General features: G+C 39.0%; 2 protein-coding genes across 3 annotated transcripts; one reads left to right on the top strand and one right to left on the bottom strand.

Annotated features, from left to right (window-relative positions):
• Positions 1 to 1,945: 1,945 nt before the first annotated feature.
• LOC131323027 (lysM domain receptor-like kinase 3) lies at positions 1,946 to 23,878 on the bottom strand. Its single transcript, XM_058354644.1, has 12 exons — positions 23,006 to 23,878; positions 8,743 to 8,776; positions 8,621 to 8,625; positions 8,338 to 8,493; positions 7,521 to 7,681; positions 5,998 to 6,087; positions 3,359 to 3,452; positions 3,124 to 3,275; positions 2,941 to 3,032; positions 2,670 to 2,808; positions 2,491 to 2,589; positions 1,946 to 2,398 (listed from the first exon to the last, which is right to left on the bottom strand). Exons 1-12 carry the CDS (start codon positions 23,655 to 23,657, stop codon positions 2,234 to 2,236), a joined length of 1,839 nt encoding a protein of 612 aa, XP_058210627.1. The 5' UTR covers positions 23,658 to 23,878; the 3' UTR covers positions 1,946 to 2,233.
• On the top strand, positions 3,662 to 5,714 carry LOC131323025 (uncharacterized). Of its 2 annotated transcripts, none has more exons than XR_009199055.1 (2): positions 3,662 to 4,053; positions 5,387 to 5,714. XR_009199055.1 is itself a non-coding variant. In XM_058354642.1 (2 exons), the coding sequence occupies exons 1-2, from the start codon at positions 3,769 to 3,771 to the stop codon at positions 5,174 to 5,176; spliced, it is 630 nt and encodes a 209-aa protein (XP_058210625.1). In that variant the 5' UTR covers positions 3,754 to 3,768. The 2 variants fall into 2 exon arrangements, 1 of the variants encoding a protein (XP_058210625.1); XM_058354642.1 differs by lacking the exon at positions 5,387 to 5,714 and adding an exon at positions 4,832 to 5,176 and having other exon boundaries at positions 3,754 to 4,053.
• Positions 23,879 to 25,619: the final 1,741 nt, after the last annotated feature.

Raw genomic sequence — 25,619 nt, 5'->3', positions numbered from 1 at the left:
AATTAAAAAAAAAAACTCGTTAAAGAACAAATTATTTATTTCCGTTTGACCGGAAAAAAAAAAAAGAACAAATAATTGCCCACCAATACCACCAGTTCTCATTTATCCAAGAAAATTTCAATCATTTATTATGTGAATATATAGCAAACATAAATCTTATATTTATTTTTTAAAACTAAACTGTATACGGAGGTAGATTTGACACTATCAATACTTCTTTTTTTTTTTTTATCCGCACTATCAATAGTGGATACTCCAAACTGTATTGATCTCATAAGTACAGGGTATATGATATTTGAGTTGGGAAGAAGTTATTACGTTACAAATGGTTGATCATATTGTAGTATATATGTTTTATTTTAAAGAGAGATATTTTCTTTCATTGCTCACGGAATTTTATTAAGTAACAACAAATGAAAGGATAGTAAACTCAAATTAATGATATTTGTATACACAATCAAACTATATTCTTTAGACAGTATACGATTACACGGATTACGATAATTATTACACTTTGTTTTTAAATCAATGAGTGTGGGTTAATAATACTAGTACTTTCTTCTTGTTTTTTCTGAAATGGTAATAATAGAAGTAGCTTGTTTGAAAATTGAAAGCAAAACGTTATGTGTGTGTGTATATATATATATATGGATCATCGTTATGGAAATTTCTTACCGGAAGCAAAACGTTATAGAACAACTGCAAATCGCCTCCATTGCAGTCTTAACAGTTACACTGTTCAACTGAGGGGTTCATAGACTTTTATTCAAATCTCACCATAATATCTAGGAAATTTATTTCTTAAACTTTCCTAATTGATGCAAACACTTTTTTTTTTTGGTTTTTTAGTGGTTAAATTTACGAAACAATCATTGAAATTTGTGAAAAGTGTATGTATGCAAGAATTGTTTCGAAAATTCATTCGCTAAAAGATAAAAAATGAGTGTTTGCATGAATTAGAGAAGTGTATAAATAAATTTCCTAATATCAAGCTCTTTTCACGGGTCCTCTGTTTCAATTTTACACACCTCTTTCCCAAGAGTTTGAGTTCTTCACGTCTCTTCGGGGATTTGGAGCTCTTTTTTTTTTTAAAGGAGAGAAAATTTGAGCTCTTCTGGAGTTTGCTAAAAAAAATTCCCAAAACCAAAAAAAAAAAAAAAGTAAAATTTCTAAAATGGTCCCTTTAGTTTTTATTTTGTCTAAATTCTGTCCCTCTGTGAGGGAAGTGTCATTCCCCCCCTCCCTTAATTCCGTTAGTTCTAATAATATTGTCAATGAGAGGGACCAAATTGAGACAAAATATAAATTGTAGAGTGAAAAATGACGCAATGACGAAAATGAGACTGCACGCAAATGAGAGGTTCTATTTCTAAAATTAACCCTAGAATTTATGGGGGAAGTTTGGTAATCGTAACATGTTCTTTTATGGCGGGTGAAACTATCTTTCTATTTTGAGACGGATCTTCGGATATCTCTATTATAAAACAGAAAAGTGTGGGGACAAGTTGTTGGAACGGCTTAGATTCATTTGATCCAAAGACTGTAGTGCATCTTCCCACTTTCTGGTTAAGTGTCCACGGTTTTCACCTAAATCACACAACTGTCATCCCCTTTCAACCGGGATGCGTAGTGCCGTAGACACGGGCTAGCACTAGTCCATGAATAAGTTATTACGGAGCTCAATCTCGGCCGTTCAAAAGTGTTTTGAACGATTTAGATTAAAAATAATCTATTAACGGTAATAGATGAATAAGTTATTACGGAGCTCAATCTCAACCTTTTGGATGATTCGGATTAAAAACAATCTGCTAACAGTAATAACTATACAGATTATTTTTAATCCGAACTGTCCAAAACACTTTTCGACAGCCGAGATTGAGCTCTGTAATAACTTATTCACGGAGCTCCGGGAATATGTTATTCTCTTCTATTTTATGGCCGTTGATGATACTACTTGTGATATATTCCTTTACAAAACTATTACTATAATAGTCTCTTTAGGTTTTATCAATACCCTGTTTTCGTGATGGTTTATCCAGACTGGCTAATTTTACAATTTTAACATGACAAATCGAGACCTACTCTCTCAATCCCATAATTGACCTCTTGTACAACAATTGACATATACATACAAAACCTTCACATTTACGACTGATTTTTGCATCTCCGAAAATCTTCAACAGTTTTGATCTGAGTATTACAGCCAATCCGATGGACTCTCTCTTGGCAGCCACTACCTCCCAGACATTAGACTGACTAGAGCTTGGTTTTCATAAAAGGGACCAACATCCCAGTCTTCCGTCGAGGACGAAAGAGTCATGAGCGCCACGACAGCAGACCGCATGCTAGGCCGTAGTAGCGGATGCTCTTGTGTGCACGCTTTCGCAAGCTGAGCCAGCTGCAACCAAATAGGACACCGAAGCTTTGTAAGAACTAACCTCACTGCAACGACAACTGAATATGGTTATGGGAAAGGGAAAAAAAAATCACCTTGCGAACTGAATCGATGGGGTAGCTATCTCCAAGCCTAGGGTCAACCAGCTTGCAAAGCTTTTCTCTTGAATCAGGCTGATTAAGAACTTCCTCAAACTACAAAGCATTAGATACAACGGTAATTAGCTCATGAAAACAAATTAGAGCGTATGGCTAGGTACTTGTCCTCAACTTACCACAGCAACGAGGCTCTTCGATTCAAGCATAGAACCACCGACCTTGACTATGGCTTCTTTGGCTGAAATAAGTTCGTAGAGGACAACCCCGAATGCATATACATCTATTTTAGGAGAAACATCACCATATTGAGCGTATCTGCATCCAAGGATGATAACCATATTGAACAAAGCAAATAAATGTCAAAAACCTACCCCTTCCAAAATTTTAAGGAATTAGAACATGGAGACTTGCATTGCACCTAGTTTTCAAGAAACAAGTTAATCTTACTCTGGTGGCACGTATCCAACTGTACCCACAAGACGCGTGAGCTGTGACGAACCCCCAACTTCAGCCAGCTTTGTTAAACCAAAATCTGCAACCTGCAGAAGAAGCGTTTAATACAATGACGATGAATTCCCTTTCACATGGTTGCCAAATGACAACAGCACTGCAAACAGGAATGAGCATCACCTTCGCACGGAAGTTTTTGTCGATCAATATATTTGCTGTTTTGATATCCCGATGAATATAGACAGGCACAGTATGCTCATGAATATATTCAAGCCCTCTAGCTGAATCAAGAGCAATTTGCACCCTGGTAGACCAAGGGAGGGGATCCCATCCTGAAAAAGACAAATGTAACAATTAGTAGCTATGTTTCAAAGCTCTACCGCTGGATGAGGTCTTGCCATGGGGATCTTATCACCTGTCCCATGTAAATGTTGGCTTAAATTGCCATTCTTGAGGTATTCATAAACTAGAAAAAGAGAGCCCTCCACACAATAGCCTATCAAGCGCACCTGCATTAGATGCCAATATAAGTTACCCTGCCTAAAATAGTAAACAGAATCACATACGTATATTCCTGAAAATGATGCATATCTTTAGAAGATTATTCAGTGAAAGATAATACGTAGTCGGTAGATAATCTCACAATACTGCCTAGAAGAAAATTGAAACTTTCATTACTAATAACCTACTGCAATGCCATACCATAGTGGCCGATGTAGCGACCCGGATAATTATTTCATGGAAAATACGTCAATATTACGTGTGGCATTGGGGGTAATGTGTAATTAGTTTGGGGTTGGGGCCAATGTGTAAGAGAGGGAAAATATGTATATATGTATAGGGGTGGGGTGGAAATCAAAAAAAAAACAAAAAAAATCAAAACATCTCTCCCCCTCTCTCTCTCACGTCTCCCTCTCTCTCTTTACCCCTCTTCTCCAAACTTCATCTCTCACAATTCCTCCACAAAACCCACATCAAAAACCTTCAATCCTTGCTCCTCCAAGCTTTAATTTCGTGGGTCTAGCTCGGTGGGAGTTAGTTCGCCTCGGTTTCGGAGTATTTCAAGATCTAGGGCTCGATTGGCTCGGGGGAAGTTCATACGACCTTGAGGTAGGGATTTCTTACGCTTGTTATGTGTTTATATGTTGATTATGTTGACAAATCGTGCTTAAAATCGTTGTTTGAAGCTATCCCTGTCATTTCCGAAAATCTGCAGAACAGGGTCTTCGGTTTTTGGGGTTTTACGCCTTCTTAAGCTCAGAATTGAATTTTGGCTCCTTCATATGAAATAGAGTAGACTTAAAGCCCGTTCTAATGCTGCTAGAATCACTCAAAACCGTTGAGAATTGAATTAATGGTGGATTTTAGAAATCAGGTCACAAATCTGTCACGTTTTTACTCGACAGATTCGTGTTGCTTCAGTAAATGCTTGTTTAGCCAGATTTTGAGTGCGAATCTGACTAGGTTTCATTTGTATCTTTTGTACTTCGTTCAATTGCGCAACTATCGGGACTGGAATCACTCAAAAGTATTAAGAATTTGATTTATAGTGATTTTTAGAAGATTGTCCTGCAAATATGAAAATCTGGGCAGCTTATAGAGCTGCGTTCTTTTCATCGCTGGTCATGGTTAAACGACGCTATTGGTTATGGATCCTTGTGGGTTTTAAAGATTGGTAAGTTGGTGATATTTTGGCGTTGGAATCATTGAAAGATATTGAGTATGCAATTCTTTATGATGTTGTATAATCGTTTTGACTCGATAATGGGTGTGAGATTGATTATGGATGGATTGTGCATAATGAAGGATGTTTATGGAACTATGATTCGAGTGTTATGGCTACGTGTGATATCGAATTTTGTATGCATCATGGTGTGGCATGTCATAGCATATGGACAATAGATGGAGTCGTATCCAACTTCGGATGTCGACGAAGGTTACGGGGCCTAACACTGCCCGGAATGTGGAGTCGCATCCATTTCGTGGGATGTCGATGAGGGTTACGGGGCCCAACACCGCCCGGAATTCACGTCAATATGGACGGAGCCCGGTTCAACTTCTTGGTGGGACCTTGGCGAGGGTTACGGGACCCAACACTGCCCGGAATTCACGTCAATATGGACGGAGTCCGGTTCACCTTCTTGGTGGGACCTTGGCGAGGGTTACGGGGCCCAACATTGCCCGGTGCATTGCTTTGCATCACATATCACGCATTGTTGATTGGTTGGGCTAGACGTATGACCTGTGTTGCTTGAGAAATGAAAAGAGAGATAAAGTTGTTAATTTAATGTTTGGCTTGTCATTCGACTTTGAATTGTATCTTGGATTACTATCCTTCCTCATTGAGCCTCTTGTTCGGTAATTGAATATAACATGTTTTCATGTTTTTCATTTCAAGATTTCTCTACGAGCTAGTGAGCTCACCCTTCCTTAACATTTTCAGGTACAAATCAAGGAAACTAGTTCTTGTTGCATGGAGTGTATGCCTACAAAGAAAAGGCATCTTTTGTGAACTTATTGGACGGTTATTTATACATCTACACTTATAGTCTTTTGGAAATTGGGTAGATGGCTCTGTAACCGTATTTTGACGTTTACTTTTGACATTGGAAGAATGTAATTAACTTTGTTATTTCCACCCGTTAACCTTGATACTTGAACTTTCTCCAACTTATGCTAAACTCAAAGGATCTTTTTGGTAATATTATTATTATTATTTTTACTTGTTAATTAGTATCTTTTTTTTTAAGATATGTTTAAAAAGCAGGGCGTGACAGTCGAAGCTATTGAAATTTTCATGCTGTAATGTAAAATTATGGAGCATTAAGGGTGTCATTATTTTAGTTCAGCATACCAGTTTATTCTACTTTTAAGTACATTATTTTCGATCATACAAGCTGAAAGAAGCACATAGCTTTTAGGCCATGCTCAGAGATAACGGATTTCATGAGAACATGAACAACTAGCCTGATAGAATTGCCCAGATATGACTGCCAAAATTATAGAGACATAGGGTACGCAAAACATATCATCCAAGGGAAATTCGAGTATTACCAGGTTCAGGTGATGAACATGTGTTAAAACCTTCAATTCAGCAAGGAATTCCCTTGTAGCCATCATATACATCTTCTTGATTGCAGCTTTCTGCATGGAGATTCACCATGGAGGATTAGGAAGTTGATACACATATTTAGCATCAGTATATACACAACACCAATTAAAAAGCGCTTAGCACCAATCAGGACTCAAACAGCATTCACAAAAACTAATTGTATAGCACCAACCAGAGTGCAAATCCATAGTAGACAGGAAAATATTTTAGTAAAGAAGGTTATGAGATTGATCACTGAAGACAATGAGAGATCGACGTGAATATGTATCAAATGGCAGGCACTGATCCGGCTTTTTCTTTGATGTCTTAAAAAAGTGTCTGTAGATCATGGACTATCAGAAATTCATTCAAACATAGCATACTAAACAAGTTGCTCATCCTCCTCCAAAGCGAGACTCCAAACCTGCTTTCCTAAGCAGGCCAGGTTGAAACGTCACTATAATTGTTTGTATGCAAATTGATATTCTAGCTTCCCTAATCAGAGTTGGTCACAAATGCATCCTCTTTTAAATATCCATTCCACTTGCATACATGGAATACAATGCAGAAATAAGAACAACAGATCACTTTGTATGAGCATGTATATATCTTAATCATGGGTAATAAGCCAATCAAGAAACAAAGCTACTTATTCCAGACACGGGAATAGAATGCAGTTTTTAATGTGATATAAGTTTTTTTCCCTCTTCTCTGTTTATCACCATGATTAGATAGGTACCGTTCTAGAAACACAATAAGAACGTATTTTTTGTGTAATAAGAAGGCTTGTTCCTAAAAATAAGAAGGCTGGTACTTATTCTGGAAGAATTTATATAGGTACCGACCGGCCGGGGAGGGAAATTGTAACGGCGGCCGCACCGGGCCGTCTCCGGCCACCGGACGGCCGATCCGAGTCGTCCAAAAATTCTAAAAAAAAAAAACGAGGGGGCTCTCGCGGGAATCAACGGCATCTGAGGTGTGTAGGGTGCTTGATCCGAGCACTCCTTTTCCGTGTAGAGTGCTTGATCATATATACACAGAAAAGGGGTGCTCGGATCAAGCACCCTACACACCTCGGATCCCATTGATTCCCGCATAAGCCCCCTCGGTTTTTTGTTTTTAGAATTTTTGGACGGCTCAGATCGGCCGTTCGGTGGCCGGAGCCTGCCCGGCGCGGCCGCCATACGATTTCCCTCCGCCGGCGCCCATTATCATATCAACAGTCTTATTTTTTGAATAAGGCAATTTCAAGCTCAAAAATCATGTGTTTACGCAAATAATTTTCCTATCACTATAGATCTTGTTTACGGTGCAAAAAAAAATTGAATTTTTTTTTTCATTTACATTATTTTTGAGTTTGAAAATGTGAAAAGAACTTTTTATTTGGGTTTTGTGGAATGACCCTTCTTATTTTTGAATGAGAAGTGGCAAAATAAGTACTTATTTTTTAAGAAGGTTTCCGGAACGGAGGGGAATAGCTACAAACCTCGCCTCGCAACTCAGCATAGTAAACAGTTCCAAAGCCACCTTGAGCAATCTTATGACCAATACTGAAGTCATTAGTTGCATTTGCAATCTCTTCATAGGAGAACTCCATAGATTTGTCCAAACTGATGGCTAAGCCACGTGAAGAAGCACTTCCCGGATCTAGAAACACAAGCATGGGGAAAACACATCAGTGTCAGGTACTTGACTAGTTCATTTTTTGCAACATGAGAGGCTGAGGAACCGTAAAAACTCAATATGAATATGCTTCAGCACATGAGAGAACATAGGATAAGATAACTTTTTTTGAGATGAGGATAAGATAACTTTAGTCCAGGAAAATGGCTTAAAAATTTCCTCTCAACCACATGTTTTCACGGCCCTACAAATACGGAGTAAAATGTAGCACAATTTGAAAACAAAGGGTACAAGCAACAGTAATGGCTTGCAATGTTTATGAAACTTTAGGGTACTCATTAAAAAATTAGGGTTTGCACCAAATCAAATCATCATAATTTTTTTGACAGATTTGAAAAGTAACCTTTTGTTTTCGCATGAATTGAACACCGAATGTGCCAAGGGTAAATGTAAATGTACTTGTAACCATGGGTGTTGCGAATTTCTGAGCACATTGTGACCATTTAGTACACAAAGTTTCCCAGCTAGTCAGATTCAATTCAATCTTCAGCCAAAGCATAAAACAAGTGAAAGGGGAATTTCTACCCAGATATATCCATGAAGCACCCTTTCAAACATGAATGTTTAGTATAATGGAATAAAAGGAACACAGAAAATAAATAGGGGAGAAATACCCCTACCAGCTTGAAGATGTCGATCTTCAAAACTTTTTGAACTCAATAATTTGTCCAGCACTTTCTTCTTTCTGCAGAACCCATAATATATGCAGACAGACACTAGTAGTGCTCCCATCACTACTCCTATACATATTCCAGCTATGACTCCACCTGACAATCCTGCTTAAATGAAAGGCAAAAGTACTTAAAGTAGCAGAAAAGCTCCAAGTAATCATCCATATATGTTGTAGTGTCAGAGTAATTAAGCAAGTCAACATTGAACCGGTAGCAAAGTCGGGTAGAAAACCTGTGCTGCAAAAGGGAAAACAATAAGCAGCTGTCAGAAGTTAACAATTTATTGAAAGTGTAAGTAATGCCACAAAAGACATTAATCCAGTTTTTAAAAACATCAAAGTTGCAAAAAATTACCTGGATTTCAGGGGTGGATAATTTCCACTTTTATCTGCAAAAAATTAAGAGAACTATACTTAGATAACTGGACACTTGAAGCTTCATACAAAATCGAAGATATGGTGATGATGCATTGTTGTATGGTGCATCTGAAGTAAACAGATGATTGAATCACATAATGGTCTACATAATATATCAACTCTGGTTTACCATGCTGCACCAACTGATATAAAACACCAAAATGATAAGAATCAAAGCAATAGCATTGCCGTTGCTATTATGTCATTACTACTTCCCAGTTTTGAGGCAATTTTTAGGTATCTTGGAACATCTGACGTATAGAATTCCCTACGGAACAAAATGGACCTCATTGAAAGAACCTATTCCACTATACACAAGCCCATTTCATTTGCTGCCAAATGGCTTATAGACCATAATATCACGAATACAGTGAAACATCCCTTCCTCTTTCCTTACCTAGACTTCCCCCAAAAAACACACCACAAACTCCTTCAAGGAAAGCAGCAGATCAGCATAAAAACTACAATGGTTAAATTAAAATAACGATTTATACTTGTAGTTGTTCTAATTACTACATGGGACGATGATCAACTACTTCTCCAAAATAATTGCCAGTAAAATTGCTTGTGATGGGATTTATGCTAAATTCTAAGGTCACGTCTCATTGACCAGACTAATAGTGAAGGAAACATATACCTTGATTCCTTCGTTTAAATTCACTATTCTAAAACGATTGTGTAGCATGTTTTCGTCCGGAAAATTATTAGTGTTCCTTAATAACACACCTAGGATTATATATCCTCGATTCCCATGAGGGATTTGTTGGTCAGCTAATACTCATCCCTTATTAATTGCTGATCCAAGTCCACAAACAACAATAATACTCCCCAACACCAAGGGATTGGCCCGTTGGTCAAGACCTGAAGACAAATGATTTACTCCCTTTAGATCTGTGGTTCAAAAACTCAAAACCAACTAGCTGCCATCAACTCTTATGTGACCTGGCTTTAATTGTTCCACATAAATTTGTCGAGGAACACAACACTGATTCTCTGTACCAAAATTTCTCCGTATCTTTGTAGTGAGAAATTTCCGATCTTAGATCGCACAGAAATAAAAAGTTCTCACACAATCTAACGACCCAGAACAAATGGGTACAGAGGTTTCTCAGTATGTAGGATTTCTTGTGGGTATGCATTCGCTGGCCAGGACTTCCAGACAACTCCAAAAAAGGAAAAAACAACAAAACCTCACCTCTACCCGGAATGTACACCAGACCACTCCCCTCACTAAAATTCGCGCCCGGGTTGGCGGGTGGTACCTCCGCAATATATCCTCACTAACCCTCGCAGCAGCCGCAGTCGACTCCAAACTATTCTCGTCCTTAAGAGGGTACGTCACAAACAACCCGTTCGCCTCCGACACCGCCGCTTCCCCGCACGAGCAATTCACAGTCACGTTCAGCATCGCATTGTCCGGAATCCAAGACGATTCGTAGCCATTGAACCGCGCCAGCCACTGATAGAGATCGTCTTGCGAAAATGTTATAAAAGAAATGGGTTCTCTTCTTATTGAACTGAAATTGGTTACAATTGAATGGAAAGAGAAGAATTACAATAGAGAGGAGGACAGAGAGAGAAAAGAAGGAGAAGAGAGGGAACAACAAACTCTGCACACCCATCTCCTCTACGTAACTGCCCTTATAACCGACACACCGACCTAACAAACACCACTTCCGAATTACACACAAAACCCTGAATACAAACTACAACTGCAATTAAACCCCTATGCTTATCATTACGTCCCCCTTAAAAACAACCTTGTCCTCAAGGTTGAAAAAGAGGAAAACGCTGCTGGAAGTCATGCCAAGTCTCCCATGTGGCATCTTCTGGAATGGAATTAGACCAGTGAACCAAAACCTTGGTGATAGGTCTGTTGTGCTGCTTGACTAGCTTCCTATCCAAGATGGCTACTGGCTCAAGCTACATTTGGCCATCCTCGCCACTAGAGGCAGCTCAGTTTGGACCACAGCATCCTGCCCCAGCTTTTTCTTGAGAAGAGATACATGAAAAACAGGATGGATTTTAGAATGAGGTGGAAGTTCAAGTTCATACGCAACAGGTCCAACCCTTTTAATCACTTTATAAGGACCAAAATACTTGGGAGCTAGCTTAGCATTCCTTCGGAAAGCTACTGACACTTGCCTGAAAGGTTGGATCTTCAAATAAACCCAATCTCCTACTTCAAACACCCTTTCTGATCTGTGTTGATCTACTATTTGTTTCATTCTGTGCTGGGAGCTAGCCAAATGTTCTTTAAGTAGTTTGAGGATAGTGGACCGGTCTTGTAACAAATGAACTGGCAGGATACAATTGAACTGGGCATACCATGGAGTTTAAAGATGTTATCTAGGAACACTTGGGCCACTGTAGTTGCAGTATAGGGATGAGAAAGTGATAGGAAATGGGCATACTTGCTTAATCTGTCTACAACCACATAGATGACCGTTTTGCTACTGAGTTTGGTAATCCCTCAATGAAGTCCATGGATATATCACTCCATAATCTGTCAGGAACAGGCAGTGGTTGGAGTAGACCTGGGGAAGCCACTGTCTCATTTTTATGTCTTTGGCAAATTTCACATCTTGCCACAAATTGAAGCACAGATTGCTTCATACCTTTCCAAAAGAATACTTGTTTCAGCCTTTGGTAGGTTCTTTCCCCACCAGAATGACCCCCCAATGGACTGGCATGATGTTCTTGTAATAGTGTCAGACGAAATTGAGGATCATTACCCACCACCAATCTAGAGTTGTAGTAGAGCATTTGATGTTGCCAAGAGTAAGAAGGATGACTGGCAGGATCTTGTTGTAAGTCTGTGATGATCTTTTGAACTTCCTGATCTTGTAACCAACTATTTTGCAGATCTTTAACCCATTGACATAGGACCACAGTCATAGCTGAAAAGGTCCCCTGTGTTGCTGCTTCCAACTCATTGCCCTCCCCCATTCTGGACAAGGCATCAGCTACAACATTGGTTTTGCCAGTCTTGTAAACTATTTCATAATCAAACCCCATTAATTTGGATAACCATTTTTGTTGCATAGGAGTGGTCACCCTTTGTTCCAATAGAAATTTGAGACTTTGGTGATCTGTTCTAATGATAAATTGCCTACCCAATAGGTAGTGTCTCCATTTGGTAACTGCCATTACCACTGCCAAAAGCTCCTTTTCATAAGTAGAGAGACCCAGCCTGGTAGGGGACAAAGCCTTGCTATAAAAAGTGAGAGGCCTACCTTCCTGCATCAGCACTGCCCCAACCCCTTTGCCAGAAGCATCACACTCTAAGACAAAGGGCTTGGTGTAGTCTGGTAAAGACAAAACAGGTGTTGTGGACGGGGCAGCCTTGAGCTGATGAAAGGCAAGTTCAACTTCTTCAGTCCAACCCAAAGCATCTTTTCTAAGCAGCAAATTCAATGGTTGACAGATTTTTCCATAGTTCCTGATAAATCTTCTGTAATAGCCAGTAAGACCAAGGAAACCCCTTAAAGTTTTTATGGACTGAGGTCTAGGCCAATTGAGCATGCTCTCAATCTTTGAGGGATCAGCTGCTACCCCATGGTTAGTAATCACATGACCCAAATATTCAACTTGAGATTGACCAAAACCACATTTTGACATCTTAGCAAAAAGTTGGTGTTCCCTCAGTTTGGCTAAAGTAAGGGAGATATGGTGCAAGTGTTCAGTCCAAGTCTTACTAAAGATGAGAATATCATCAAAGAAAACTAGCACAAACTTTCGGAGAAATGCCCTGAATACTTCATTCATGAGACTTTGGAAGGTTAAGGGAGCATTGGTCAAACCAAATGGCATGACCAGAAACTCATACTGGCCTTCATGGGTGCGGAAAGCAGTCTTGTCAACATCCTTTGGGTGCATCCTGATTTGATGGTAGCCAGACCTCAAATCTAGTTTGGAAAAATATCTTGCCCCATGCAGTTCATCCAGCAATTCATCAATGATGGGAATAGGGAATTTATCCTTAATGGTATATCCTTATTAAGGGCTCTATTATCAATACACATTCGCCAAGAATTGTCTTTCTTTTTAACCAACAGAATTGGGGAGGAGAAAGGAGAGACACTATGTCTAATAACCCCAGCTGCCATCATTTCTTTGACTAATTTCTCAATTTCATTTTTTTGGATGTATGGATATCTATAGGGCCTGATATTGGGTGGTTGAACCCCAGGTTTCAGTGGGATTTGGTGGTCATGAGTTCTAGGGGGTGGTAATTGGGTTGGTTCCATGAAAACATCAGTAAAATTATGCAGAAGTTGAAGGAATTCTGGCTGTAACTCATTGGGAGTCTCAGCCTGAATAGAACACACGTGAGCCAACATTCCTGATGATTGTTTATTCAGTAAGTGCTGCATCTTCTTGGCATCTATAATTTGGCAAGTTGTAGTTGTATCCCCAGTAAGTAAAAGTTGTTTCCCCGCAACTGTGAACTGCATCTTCAGATTCTGAAAATCCCATAGTACTGGCCTTAGTGTGGACAACCATTGGACTCCAAGCACCATGTCACATCCCCCTAAGGGTAGTAGACGTACTTCAGAGCTAAAAAAGAAACCCTGCATAGTCCAGTGCAAGTCCTTGACCAAAGCTTTGCTGTAGATTTTAGTACCATCCACCACCACAATGGTTAAGGGATTAGTTTGCTGAGAATGAACCCCTGCTCTCTTAGCTATTCCAGGATCTAGGAAATTGTGAGTGCTTCCAGAATCTATAAGGATGTTGACAGCAACCTTCTTAATGACCCCTTTAACCCTCATGGTCTTATAAGATTGGACTCCGGAGATGGCATGTACAAAAATGTGAAACTCCTCTGAACTATCAACTGGTAGCAGTTCTTGAGAGGCCTCCAAAAATTCATCTTCTTCATCCCCAACTTCAATCATAAACAATTGCTTCTTTTTGCAGACATGGCCTCAGAAATATTTTTCATCACAACCAAAACATAATCCCTTGGCCCTTCTTTCATCAAAATCCTTGGGGGTTATACGTTTCACCATGCCACCAAAATCTGTAACTTTAGAACTAATTTCTTGAGGTTTTGATGATGCCACAGATGGGGAGGAAAGAGGTTTCAGTGGTCCCTTATTCCTCCTATGAAGGGCCTCAATCGTTTCCTCCTGTAATCGGGCCAAACTCATAGCTTGAGAAATAGAGCGAGGTTGGAACATCTGAACTCCCCCTTTAATCTCCTCCTTTAAACCACTGATAAAACAACTAATGAAAAATTCTTCATTGAGGCCCGTGGTTTTATTAGCTAACTCCTCAAACTTTTCTTGATATATTTTGACAGAACTCCATTGGCGAAGCTTTGTCAAGTGATCCACGGCATCCTCAAAGGCATTTTCCCCAAACCTAAGGAGGAGAACCCTAGAAAATTCCCTCCAAGAATGCAAGGTATGTGATTTCTCAAACCAACGGAACCAGTGCATAGCCTTATCTTCCATGTGTAAAGAAGCCAATCGTAGTTTTTGAGTTTCGTCGATTGCATTCAACTCGAAAAATTTGTCACATTTATAGATCCAAGCCTCTGGATCCTCCCCAAAAAATCGAGGAAAATCTAATTTGGGTTGAAAAATTCTCATAGAATTTGGATGTGGAGACGAATTAGGGTTTGGTAGCAATGGAGATGGGGAATTTACCTTTTCCTGAAGTTGCTCCAACTTGGAATTCAGAGTCGTAATCAGATTCGTGATCCCTGTCATCGTATCCTTGATCCCATCCATAGCCGTTGCTTGTTTATCCGTAACGTCTGTCAAGCGGTGGAGGGAGTCGTTGGTTGCATCTACCAACTTGCGAATGGACTCATCCAAACGTTTAATTTCCGTAGCACGAGTATTGTCCGCCATGTTTCGTTCGCCCACAGTCGGAGGAGGATGGCTCTGATACCACTGATAGAGATCGTGTTGCGAAAATGTGATAAAAGAAATGGGTTCTCTTCTTATTGAACTGAAATTGGTTACAATTGAATGGAAAGAGAAGAATTACAGTAGAGAGGAGGACAGAGAGAGAAAAGAAGAAGAGAGGGAACAACAAACTCTGCACACCCATCTCCTCTACGTAACTGCCCTTATAACCGACACACCGACCTAACAAACACCACTTCCGAATTACACACAAAACCCTGAATACAAACTACAATTGCAATTAAACCCCTATGCTTATCAGCCACGTGACCGTGGTCAGGTTCGCGTAGTACGTCTCGACGATCATATCGTACGTGTCTCCAGACCGGACCGCGTAATGGAACACGTGGCCTAAAAACTCGTCGTCGATGCAGTCGCAGGTGAAGGGGACGTTGATTCTGCCCCTGATGAAGTCGTTGTTGGGGATGTTGTCTTTGTTACAGCTGAGGATTTCGTCGATTGAATTGGTGGATACCTCGGCGATGAACGTGAGGTTGGCGTCGGGCCATACGTTGTACGAGCCCAGAGCCAATTCGCGGGTCTTAGGACACTTGGGTTCGACCGTCGTTAGGAAGATGATTAGGAGGGAAAAGGGTAGCGCTGGTTTGGATCGAGACATGCTGGGATCAAATCAAATCCTAGGAATCATCTGGGTCCTTGTTTTATTTGATGTTGGTAGAAGATGGTGAATGGTTGGTTGAGTGGAGAGAGAGAGAGAGAAAGAGAGAGAGAGAGAGAGAGAGAGAGTATGGTTGGACTAATGGCTGCTTTTTTGGTTGCGGAACGTTTGTTGAATTTTTGTACAGTGAAGGGATGAGTTATTAGTGTGCGTTTACTGTGGGATCGAAAAGAACTGAAAATTGTCGCCATTGGAGTCTCACTGTACAACAGCAGTTGGTCGTTCTCTTTTGATTGTATTTTTTATTTTTTAATCGCAATTTTCTTTGACTTTACTCGTTCCAAATTTGGAATTGGAGCTGGAGCAATGTTACATAGAAAATATACTTCAAAATTATCTTGAAAAGTTAAATTAATGGTACAGATTTACTTCAAAGTTAATTTATACCGTTAATTTATCTTTTCGGTGTAATTTTGGAGTATATTTTTTGAGTTCTCAGAATTATTGTTGGAGCCGAGGCAGACTGATTATTCAGTACAACAAGCAATTAATAATACTAATTTTTGGGGTTGAGGTAAGAATAAAGTAATTTCCATAAGATAACATGGCGGCATTGTGTTCCACAATCAGTGCGGCTAAACGAACTAAGCTGCTGGAGTTAAAGGTTGCATTTGTTCAATAAAAGCTCATTTAAGATTGGTTTGTTGCATAAACGAACCAAGTTTAGATATTTTTTGAAACTCGCCAAGTTTTCGAATCGAACCAAGTTCTAACAACCAACTACTCGGCTCGTTCAAATCATGATGCATATGAAATTCAAGCTATTGGAAATTAGCTCGACTAAAGCTCTTGCGAGATCAGTATAACTCATAAATAAGCTAATCTTGAGCAAGTTTTGAAGCTCATTTAATTTTCACACCAAGCTTAACAACTAATTGCTCAACTAGTTCTGCTCGTTCATCACTCCTACCCACAATTACAATGTGATAGGGAAGTCATAGTTTTCGAATTGACTAGAAATCTACCAGAGTTTACGATATTCGTTCATACAATAAATTAGAGTAAAGATAACTACACTTTTAGTGTAAAGATATAATTATTGAAGTGGTATTTTAAGGTATGAGAGTCCATAAAAGGGTACACATGTTCCTCCTATTAAGGTGCTATGCATACTACACACACATCTAGGATTGGATATCCCAATTTGAGGGATCTGTTGTCCAGGTAACACATAATCCACAATAAAGGGACCCTTGATCCAAATGCTCTAAAATCTATAGAAAAGTGTCCGTTCAATACTCCATCCATCTACCAATGCAAGCGAATGATCAACAAACATGTCCTCAACCATATCTTAGTCACATATACTTTCACGATTGTTCTTGCGCTCTCGTTCTCGATCACGCACGAACACGCAAATTATATGACACAGATCCATAGCATTGAACAATTGCACAAACAACAACTATAACTCTCTGACCCCAATGGATTGGGTTAGTGATCAAGACAAGACTTAGGTTCATTCCTAGGTCTCGATTTCTAATGCCTTGCTTGGATCAAGATTTAGAAAAAAAAATTCAACTTAAAAAACACTTATTACACTTACTTTCAATCATTACTCTCCACTCATTACTCATATATTCAATTATTATTATTTTTCTCTCCACTCATTACTTCTACTTTTAATCATTACTCATATAAAAAATTTCTCAAAAATCCATCCAAACACAGCATAAAACTTCTTACTATTATCCAATCTTACGGACCAGGGCTTTGATCCGTCTCTAGAAATTATTAATTAAGGCGCAAACATTAATGATACGGTTCCCGACCCAAAATCCCGATCGGGATCCCGATGCCCTATCGGACACATTCCGGCCACTAGATGGCCGATCCGAGCCGTCCAAAAATTTTAAAAACAAAAATCGAGTGGGCCTTAGTGGGAATCAACGGCATCCGATGTGTGTAGGTGCACGATCCAAACACTCAATGAGTGTATATAAAAATAAAAATATGGAATGTTTGGATCGTGCACCTACACACATCGGATGCCGTTGATTCCCGCGCAAGTCCACTCGGTTTTCGTTTTTAAAATTTTTGGACAACTCGGATCGGCCGTCCGGTGGCCGAAATGCGCTCGGCGGGGAGTTGGGATCCCGATCGGGAACCCTTAAGGTCGGGAACTGTAGCACCACTCAGGCTCAAATACCAGTCCGGACACTGAATTGTGGAAAGTAAAACAAAATAAAAACGTACCTCTGCCGGGTATGTACACTAGGAGGGCTGCTTGTCCCCCCCCCCCCCCCCTGACACCCCACCCCCCCGGCCCCACACCCCATTTCCCATATTACCCCCTCCCCTCCCCCCATTTTACTTCTCCTGCCCCTCCCTCCTCCCATTTACTTTTTTTTTTCTCTCTTCTTCTCCTGCTTCCCCCCTCCGTCCATTTACTTTTCTTTTCTTTTTTTTTTCCCTCTTTATTTTCTTTTTGTTTCTTTTCGGCTGGATTTTTTTTTTCGTTTTTTTTCTCTTTATTTCCTTTTATTCCTTCCACTTTGAATCTTTTTTTTTTCAATTATTTTCTTTATTTGTTTCTTTTCCCATTTACCTCCCTTCTTTTTTTTTTTTGGTTAACTCAAATTCTATTTTCAATTAAGATTACAATTAGTGTTCGGGAACTAATTACGAAATGTATTTTGCAAACGACATACTAATCCAAAATACAAATGTTATATTTAGGATTACTTTTTTTTAACTATAGTACAATTTAATAAATTTGTTAACTATTATTTAGCATAAATCCTCTTAATTGATTCAGTAGTATGTTGCTTCAAATCACGTCTCTACTCCATAGGATTGCAAATGGCTGGTTTCTATTTTTTTTATAACTAAAACGGAAACGTTTTAGGGGCTTCGTAGGGACTACTGTGCCAATGAGGGCAGTTGAGCCCCCCGGGTCCCACCTATTTTTTCATTTATTTTTTTATTTAATTACTTATACCTTATTTATTTAATTTCTATAAATACACCATTTGTATATTTAAAAATATAATTCAAGAATTAAGTGTTTTAATTTTCAATTCAGTTAAATCAGAGCAAAAATCGTTTTTATTATTATTTTATTTTAAATGGTCATAATGAATTTTTTGGTTTAAGGCCTTTCAACAAATACCCTAAGACTCATTATTTAGTTTCAAAACTCTCTTAGGGTGTCCATTGAAAGGCCTTGGAGCCAAAAATTTACTAGATCCATTTAGGATGAAATGATCAGAAAAATAACAACTTTGCACCGGTTCAAACGGATTGAAAATTGAAACACTTATTTTAGTAACTATATTTTTTAATCTATAAAGGTCAAAAAAATAAAAATAAAACAGTCGGATAAACATGATCAATTAAAACACTTTTTTTTCTCTCAATTACTTTACAAAGTCTAGAATTAGACTTGAACCTATTATTAAAGAGAGAAAAAAATTCAAACTGGAAAGAACGAAAAGGAAATAAAATGAAAAAAAAAACGAAACTGAAAATAAAATGAAAAAAAAAAAACGAAACTGAAACTGAAAAGAAAAAGAAAAAAAAAAAGCAAAACGGTAAAGAAAAAAAGAAAGAAAGAAAGAAAAGAGAGAGAGAGAGAGCAGAGAGGGGGGTAGAATGGGAAAAGGGAGGTGGGGCCGGGGGGTGTCAGAGGGGGGGAATAGCAATTTTCGTACACTAGACCACTCCCCGCACTGAAATTCGCGCCCGGGTTGTACCTCTGCAGCAAATCCGTACTCAAGTTCGCAGCAGTGGCAATCGACTCCAAGCTATCCTCGGCCCGAAGCGGGTACGTGACGAACAACCCGTAACCCTCCGACACCGACGCATTCCCGCACGAACAATTCACCGTCACGTTCACCACCGCGTTATCCGGAATCGAGGAAGCCGGGTAGCTGTTGGACCGCTCCAGCGTCGCGGCCGTAGTCAGGTTCGAGTAGTACGTCTCGGCGATCTTATCGTACGTGTCGCCGGACCGGGCCGCGTAAGTAAACACGTGGGCCAAGAACTCGCCGTCGATGCAATCGCACGGGAAGGGGACGACGATTCTAGAGCCCGACAGGATGAAGAACTCGGTGGTCCCTGGGTTGTAGCTGATGAGTTCGTTGACGGAATTGCCTGATGCTTCGGCAATCAATCTGGTGTACGAGTCGGTCCAAACGTAGTACGAGCCTAAGGCCAAGTCACATCCCTTGGAGCAGGTGGGCTCGACTGTTGTTAAACAGAGGGAGATGATCGAGAGGGAAAAGGATAACCCCAGCTTGGATCGAAAGATTCGAAACATGTTTAATTAGGATCAAAACTCCAGGGATCATATGGGTTTGTTGGTATTATTTTGGATCGTTGTTTTAGTACTTGATTGGGAGTAGATGATGAATTATTGGTTGGTTGTTCGCCGATGAGAAATTGATTGGATTAGTGGACAAATCACTTTTGTGATAGCGAAGTGTTGTGGAAATGTTTTGCTTCCTTCGAGAAGAGAAATTTTTCAGTGCCGGGTGGGCACGGGCCACTTGGTGCCGAGCACGAATCTCGGCCGTCCAAAAGTATTTTGAACGGTTCAAATTTGTTTGGATTTGAGGGGATATTTTGATAATTTTACACTAAAAATTATTTATACAGATCTGAATCATTCAAAACACGTTTAAACTGCCAAAATCATGCTCGGCACCACATGGCTCGTGCCCATCCGACACTGAGAAACTTCTTGTGAAGCATCTTAGCATACCTCAAAATGTACCATCCTTTTCAACTTTTTTGTACCATCCTTTTCAACTTTTTTTTCTTTGAATTGTCCAAGCGAATGTCTATGACACGACATCGAAAAATGGAAAGGCGGGCTAAAATTATGGAATGGGAGAAGTATCACAAAAGAAGGCGTCGCCGTGGGATCAGAGGAGTGTAAGAGTAGAGCAATTGTACAACTGCGCCAGTGGAGTTTTACTGTTAAAGAGATGTGCCGGCTGAGATTTGTCAACGGGAAGTGGTTGTGGACCAAAATAGTAACAAATCTGAAAGGCAGTTGACTTTTTTAATTGGCGGGGGAATCTACGAGAGCATGCTTTGGTTGAATTAGGCTCCGTTTCAGAACACCTTCTTAACAAATAAGTACTTATTTCACATTTTCAAACTCATAAATAATGTAAATGAAAAATAATTTTTAAATTTTTTTTGCACCATATTAAAGATCTCAATGAGATCTATCAAACAAGATCCATAGTGATAGAAAAATTACTTGCGTAAACACATAATTTTTAAGCTTGAAATTCTCTTCTTAAAAAATAAGTTCTTATTTGGGTTTCTGGAACCCACCCTTATTTTGAGTTAAAAGCTTTGACTTTTCTAATTGGCGGGAAACTACGGAGCGTATGCTTTGGTTGAATTATTGCGTTAAAAGCTTTGACTTTTGTTAAGCTTTTTGATATTAACTATTGTAATAAACATCCTTTCTAGAAGAATGATAATTTACTACTTCCATAGCTAACTTTTTTTTATCCCTAGAACTCCTTTTTGACTGCAAGTGGCTGAAACATAGACATGTATATATATAGCCTTTACCTAAATTTTTTTAATTTCTTTTGACACCAAATAAAAGTATCTCAATTAATTCTTTAAGTTGGTGTCAAAAAATTTTAAAAATTACATATGAAAGTTGTTTATCTTTTAATTAAAAAATTACACGTCTTCCCATAATTATGAATATATTTTCAGGACGGGGAGAATTTTAAAGGTAAAAACTAATTATTGATCTAATCTTTAGAAGGACAGGGAGAGACGAGAGTCATAAAAGGGTGCTGCTTCCCTTACGGCAGGAGACACACATTTTCTCCATTATTAATTGTATGAAGAAGTTAATTGTGAGGTGCAGTGATTCTCAATTCCGATTCAAGGTGTTTTTTTTTTTTTCCCCTCAAAGAAGTGGATTAAAAATTTGATTTTAAACATAGGAATATGAATAGATTTAATTATTCAAGTTTGAGCTCATGTCTGATCCGTTAAAAAAAGAGTACTGCTATGAGTACCGGCCGGTCGGGAGGGAAATCGTATCGACCGGCCGCGCCGAGCCGTCTCCGGCCATCGGATGACCGATCCGAGCATGGTACATAGAAAATATACTTCGAAATTATCCTGAAAATACTTCGAAATTATTCTGAAAAGTCAAATTAATGGTACAGATTCACTTCAAAGTTAATTTATACCGTTAATTTATCTTTTCGGTGTAATTTCGGAGTATATTTTTTGAGTACTTGGAATTATTGTTGGAGCTGAGGCAGAGTGATTATTCAATACAGCAAGCAATTAATAATACTAATTTTTGGGGTTGAGGTAAGAATAAAGTAATTACCATAAGAAAACATGGCGGCATTGTGTCCAACAATCAGCGCGGCTAAACGAACTAAGCTGCTGGAGTTTGAGGTCGCATTTGTTCAATAAAAGCTCATTTAAGATTGGTTTGCTACATAAACGAACCAAGCTTAGATATTTTTTGAAACTCGCCAAGTTTTCGAGCCAAGTTCTAACAACCAACTACTCGGCTTGTTCAAATCATGATGTATAGGAATTTCAAGCTATTGGAAATCGGCTTGACTAAAGCTCTTGCGAGACCAGTATACCTCATAAATAAGTTAATCTTGAGCAGGTTTTGAAGCTCCTTTAATTGTCACACCAAGCTTAACAACTAATTGCTCGGCTAGTTCTACTCGTTTATCACTCCTACCCACAATTTCAATGTGATAGGGAAGTTATAGTTTTCGAATTGGCCAAAAATCTACCAGAGTTTACGATATTCGTTCATACAATAAATTAGAGTAAAGATAACTACACTTTGTGTAAAGATATAATTATTGAAGTGGTATTTTAAGGTATGAGAGAGTCCATAAAAGGGTACACATGTTCCTCCTATTAAGGGGCTATGCATACTACACACACATCTAGGATTGGATATCCCAATTTGAGGGATCTGTTGTCCAGGTAACACATAATCCCTAATAAACCCTTGATCCAAATGCTCTAAAATCTATAGAAAAGTGTCCGTTCAATACTCCATCCATCTACCAATGCAAGCGAATGATCAACAAACATGTCCTCAACCATGTCTTAGTCACATACACTTTCACGCTTGCTCTTGTGCTATCGTTCTCGATCACGCACGAACACGCGAATTATGTGACACAGATCCACATCATTGAACAATTGCACAAACAACAACTATAACTCTCTGACCCCAATAGATTGGGTTAGTGATCAAGACATAACACTAAGGTTCACTCCTAGGTCTCGGTCTCAAATGCCTTGTTTGGATCAAGATTTGGAAAAAAAAATTTAACTCAAAAACACTCATTACTCATACTTTCAATTATTACTTTCCACTCATTACCCTTATCTCTAATTATTATTCAAATTTTTTTCTCTATTACTTTTCACTCATTACCCCTACTTTCAATCATTACGTATTACTTTCATAAAAAATTTCTCAAAAATCCATCTAAACACAGCATAAAACTCCTTACTACTATTGAATCTTACTGGCCAGGGCTTTGATCCGTCCCAAGAAATTATTAGTTAAGGTGCAAATACTAGTCCGGACACTGAATTGTGGAAAGCAAAACAAAATAAAACCGTACCTCTGCCGGGTATGTACACTAGACCACTCCCCGCACTGAAATTAGCGTCCGGGTTGTACCTCTGCAGCAAATCCGTACTCAAGTTCGCAGCAGTCGCAATCGACTCCAAGCTATCCTCATCCCGAAGCGGGTACGTGAGGAACAACCCGTAAGCCTCCGACACCGACGCGTTCCCGCACGAACAATTCACCGTCACGTTCACCACTGCGTTATCCGGAATCGAGGAATTAGCCGGGTAGCTGTTGGACCGCTCCAGCGTCGCGGCCGTAGTCAGGTTCGAGTAGTACGTCTCGGCGATCTTATCGTACGTGTCGCCGGACCGGACCGCGTAAGTAAACACGTGGGCCAAGAACTCGCCGTCGATGCAGTCGCACGGGAAGGGGACGACGATTCTAGCGCCCGACAGAACGAAGAACTTGGTGGTCCCTGGGTTGTAGCTGATGAGTTCGTTGACGGAATTGCCTGATACTTCGGCAATCAAGCTGGTGTACGCGTCGGTCCAAACGTAGTACGAGCCTAAGGCCAAGTCACAGCCCTTGGAGCAGGTGGGCTCGACTGTTGTTAAACAGAGGGAGATGATCGAGAGGGAAAAGGATAACCCCAGCTTGGATCGAAACATGTTAGTAATTAGGATCAAAACTCCAGGGATCATATGGGTTTGTTGGAAGGAGTATTATTTTGGATCGCTGTTTTAGTACTCGATTGGGAGAAAGAAGATGATGATTAATTGGTTGTTGTTCGCCGATGAGAAATTGATTGGATTGGTGGTCCAATAACTTTAGTGATAGCGAAGTGTTGTGGAAATGTTTTGCTTCCTTCTAGAGACAGCGTTAGTACACCTCAAAATGCACCATCTTTTTCAATTCTCTCTTTGAATTGTCCAAACGAATGGCTACGACGGGACATCAAAGAATGGAAAGGCGGACTAAAATTATGGAACGGGAGGAGTATATCACAAAGTAAGACGTTGCCATGGTATCAGAGGAGTGTAAGAGTAGAACAATTGTACATCGCCGCTAGTGGAGTTTTACTGTGAAAGAGATGTGGCGGCGGAGATATGTCAACGGGAAGTGGTTGTGGAATCTAAGAAGAGTATGCTTTGGTTGAACTATTGAGTAAAAAGCTTTGACTTTTGTTAATCTTTTTGATATTTAACAACTACGTAATAAACATCCTTTCTAGAAGAATGATAATTTACTATTTTCCATACCTAACTTTTTTTTTAATCCCTAGAACTACTTTTTGACTGCAAGTGGGTGAAACATACACATGTGTATATATAGCCTTTACCTAATCAGAGTAAAGATTACATAATCTCTCCGACCCCCAAAGATGGTTGACCATGAAAATACGTGAATATTCGAATTCAAAAAATAAAGTATTTTTGTGAGAAATTTTTTAATTTTTTTACATCAAATAAAAATATCTCAATTAATTCTTTAAGTTGGTGTCAAATTTTTTAAAAAATTACATATGAAAGTAGTTTATCTCTTAATTCAAAAATTACATATCTTTGTGTAATTTGATGACCATACTTTCAGGACGGGAGAGAATTTTAAAGATAAAAAATAATTATTGATCTAATCTTTTGAAGGACAGGAAGAGACAAGAGTCATAAAAGGGTACTGCTTCCCCTATGGCAGGAGACACACATTTTCTCCATTAATTGTTTGAAGAAGTTAATTGTGAAGTGCAGTGATTCTCAATTCTGATTCAAGGTGTTTTTTTTTTTTTTTTTTAATTTCTCAAAGAAGTGGATTAAAAATTTGATTTTTTAAAGATAGGAGTATAAATAGATCTAATTATTCAAGTTAGAGCTCATGTCTGACCTGTTAAAAAAATAAATTGCCCACCGGCTAGTGGTTCGGTCCAGCTCACCGGGGCTAGTGGGGAATTAGACCTTGGCAGACCTATTTGGTAAAACACATGCCTATTACTTCTTGTCTATGAAAGTAATTTGGTCACACACCAATCCCTTGTTCAGTTGTGGATTTAGAAAAAAAATTTCAAATCCAAATTCACTCATTACCCATATGTCCAATCATTAATCTCATTTATCTCTCTATCTTTCTCCAATCATTACCTTCATTCCTAATTATTATCCTATTTTCTCTCCTCACTTATTATCCAAAAATCAAACCCAAAAATTTTCCAATTCACAACCGAACAAGATAAGTAGTTGGCCTAATAATCCAAAAGGATACAATTTTGTCTTTATTCAATTTTTTTTTTCTGCTTTTGTTTAGTTTTTTTCATAAGTTTTTTGACTTATTAGTTTGTTTCGAAAATCTTGAAGAGATAAATCTAAAAATAAAGCATTAAATTGGTTGATACTACTTCGGGAATGAAAGTGAGGTTCGCGTTGGGTCAGCCATTGCACCAGCCTAGAGCTAAATCACAGCCCTTGGAACACTTTGGATTCGACTTTTGCTAAATAGAGTGAGATGATTAAGAGGGAAAACACTAACGCTAGTTTGAATCGAAACATGTTAGGATCATACGGTAGGAATCATATTTGGATTGTATGATCTTCTTCCTTTTTTTTGGGCAAGTAGGGAAAAAAAAAAGATTAGATCTTTGTTTTATTTACTCCGTAATAGGTTGGTTGGTTTAC

The sequence above is a fragment of the Rhododendron vialii genome, chromosome 4a (genome assembly GCF_030253575.1).
Source record: "Rhododendron vialii isolate Sample 1 chromosome 4a, ASM3025357v1".
Classification (NCBI taxonomy): domain Eukaryota; kingdom Viridiplantae; phylum Streptophyta; class Magnoliopsida; order Ericales; family Ericaceae; genus Rhododendron; species Rhododendron vialii.
The sequence above is the reverse complement of the archived record's forward strand: the minus strand, read 5'-3'. Positions and strand labels throughout refer to the sequence as shown.

Coding starts and splice junctions, on each gene's coding strand:
- LOC131323025 (XM_058354642.1), top strand. CDS start 3,769: ATGTATATATGTATAGGGGTGGGGTGGAAATCAAAAAAAAAACAAAAA. Junction 4,054..4,831: donor GAAGTTCATACGACCTTGAG/GTAGGGATTTCT, acceptor GGCATGTCATAG/CATATGGACAATAGATGGAG.
- LOC131323027 (XM_058354644.1), bottom strand. CDS start 23,657: ATGATCCCTGGAGTTTTGATCCTAATTACTAACATGTTTCGATCCAAG. Junction 3,453..5,997: donor ATGTTCATCACCTGAACCTG/GTAATACTCGAA, acceptor CATCTAATGCAG/GTGCGCTTGATAGGCTATTG. Junction 2,399..2,490: donor CCATCGATTCAGTTCGCAAG/GTGATTTTTTTT, acceptor ATTTGGTTGCAG/CTGGCTCAGCTTGCGAAAGC.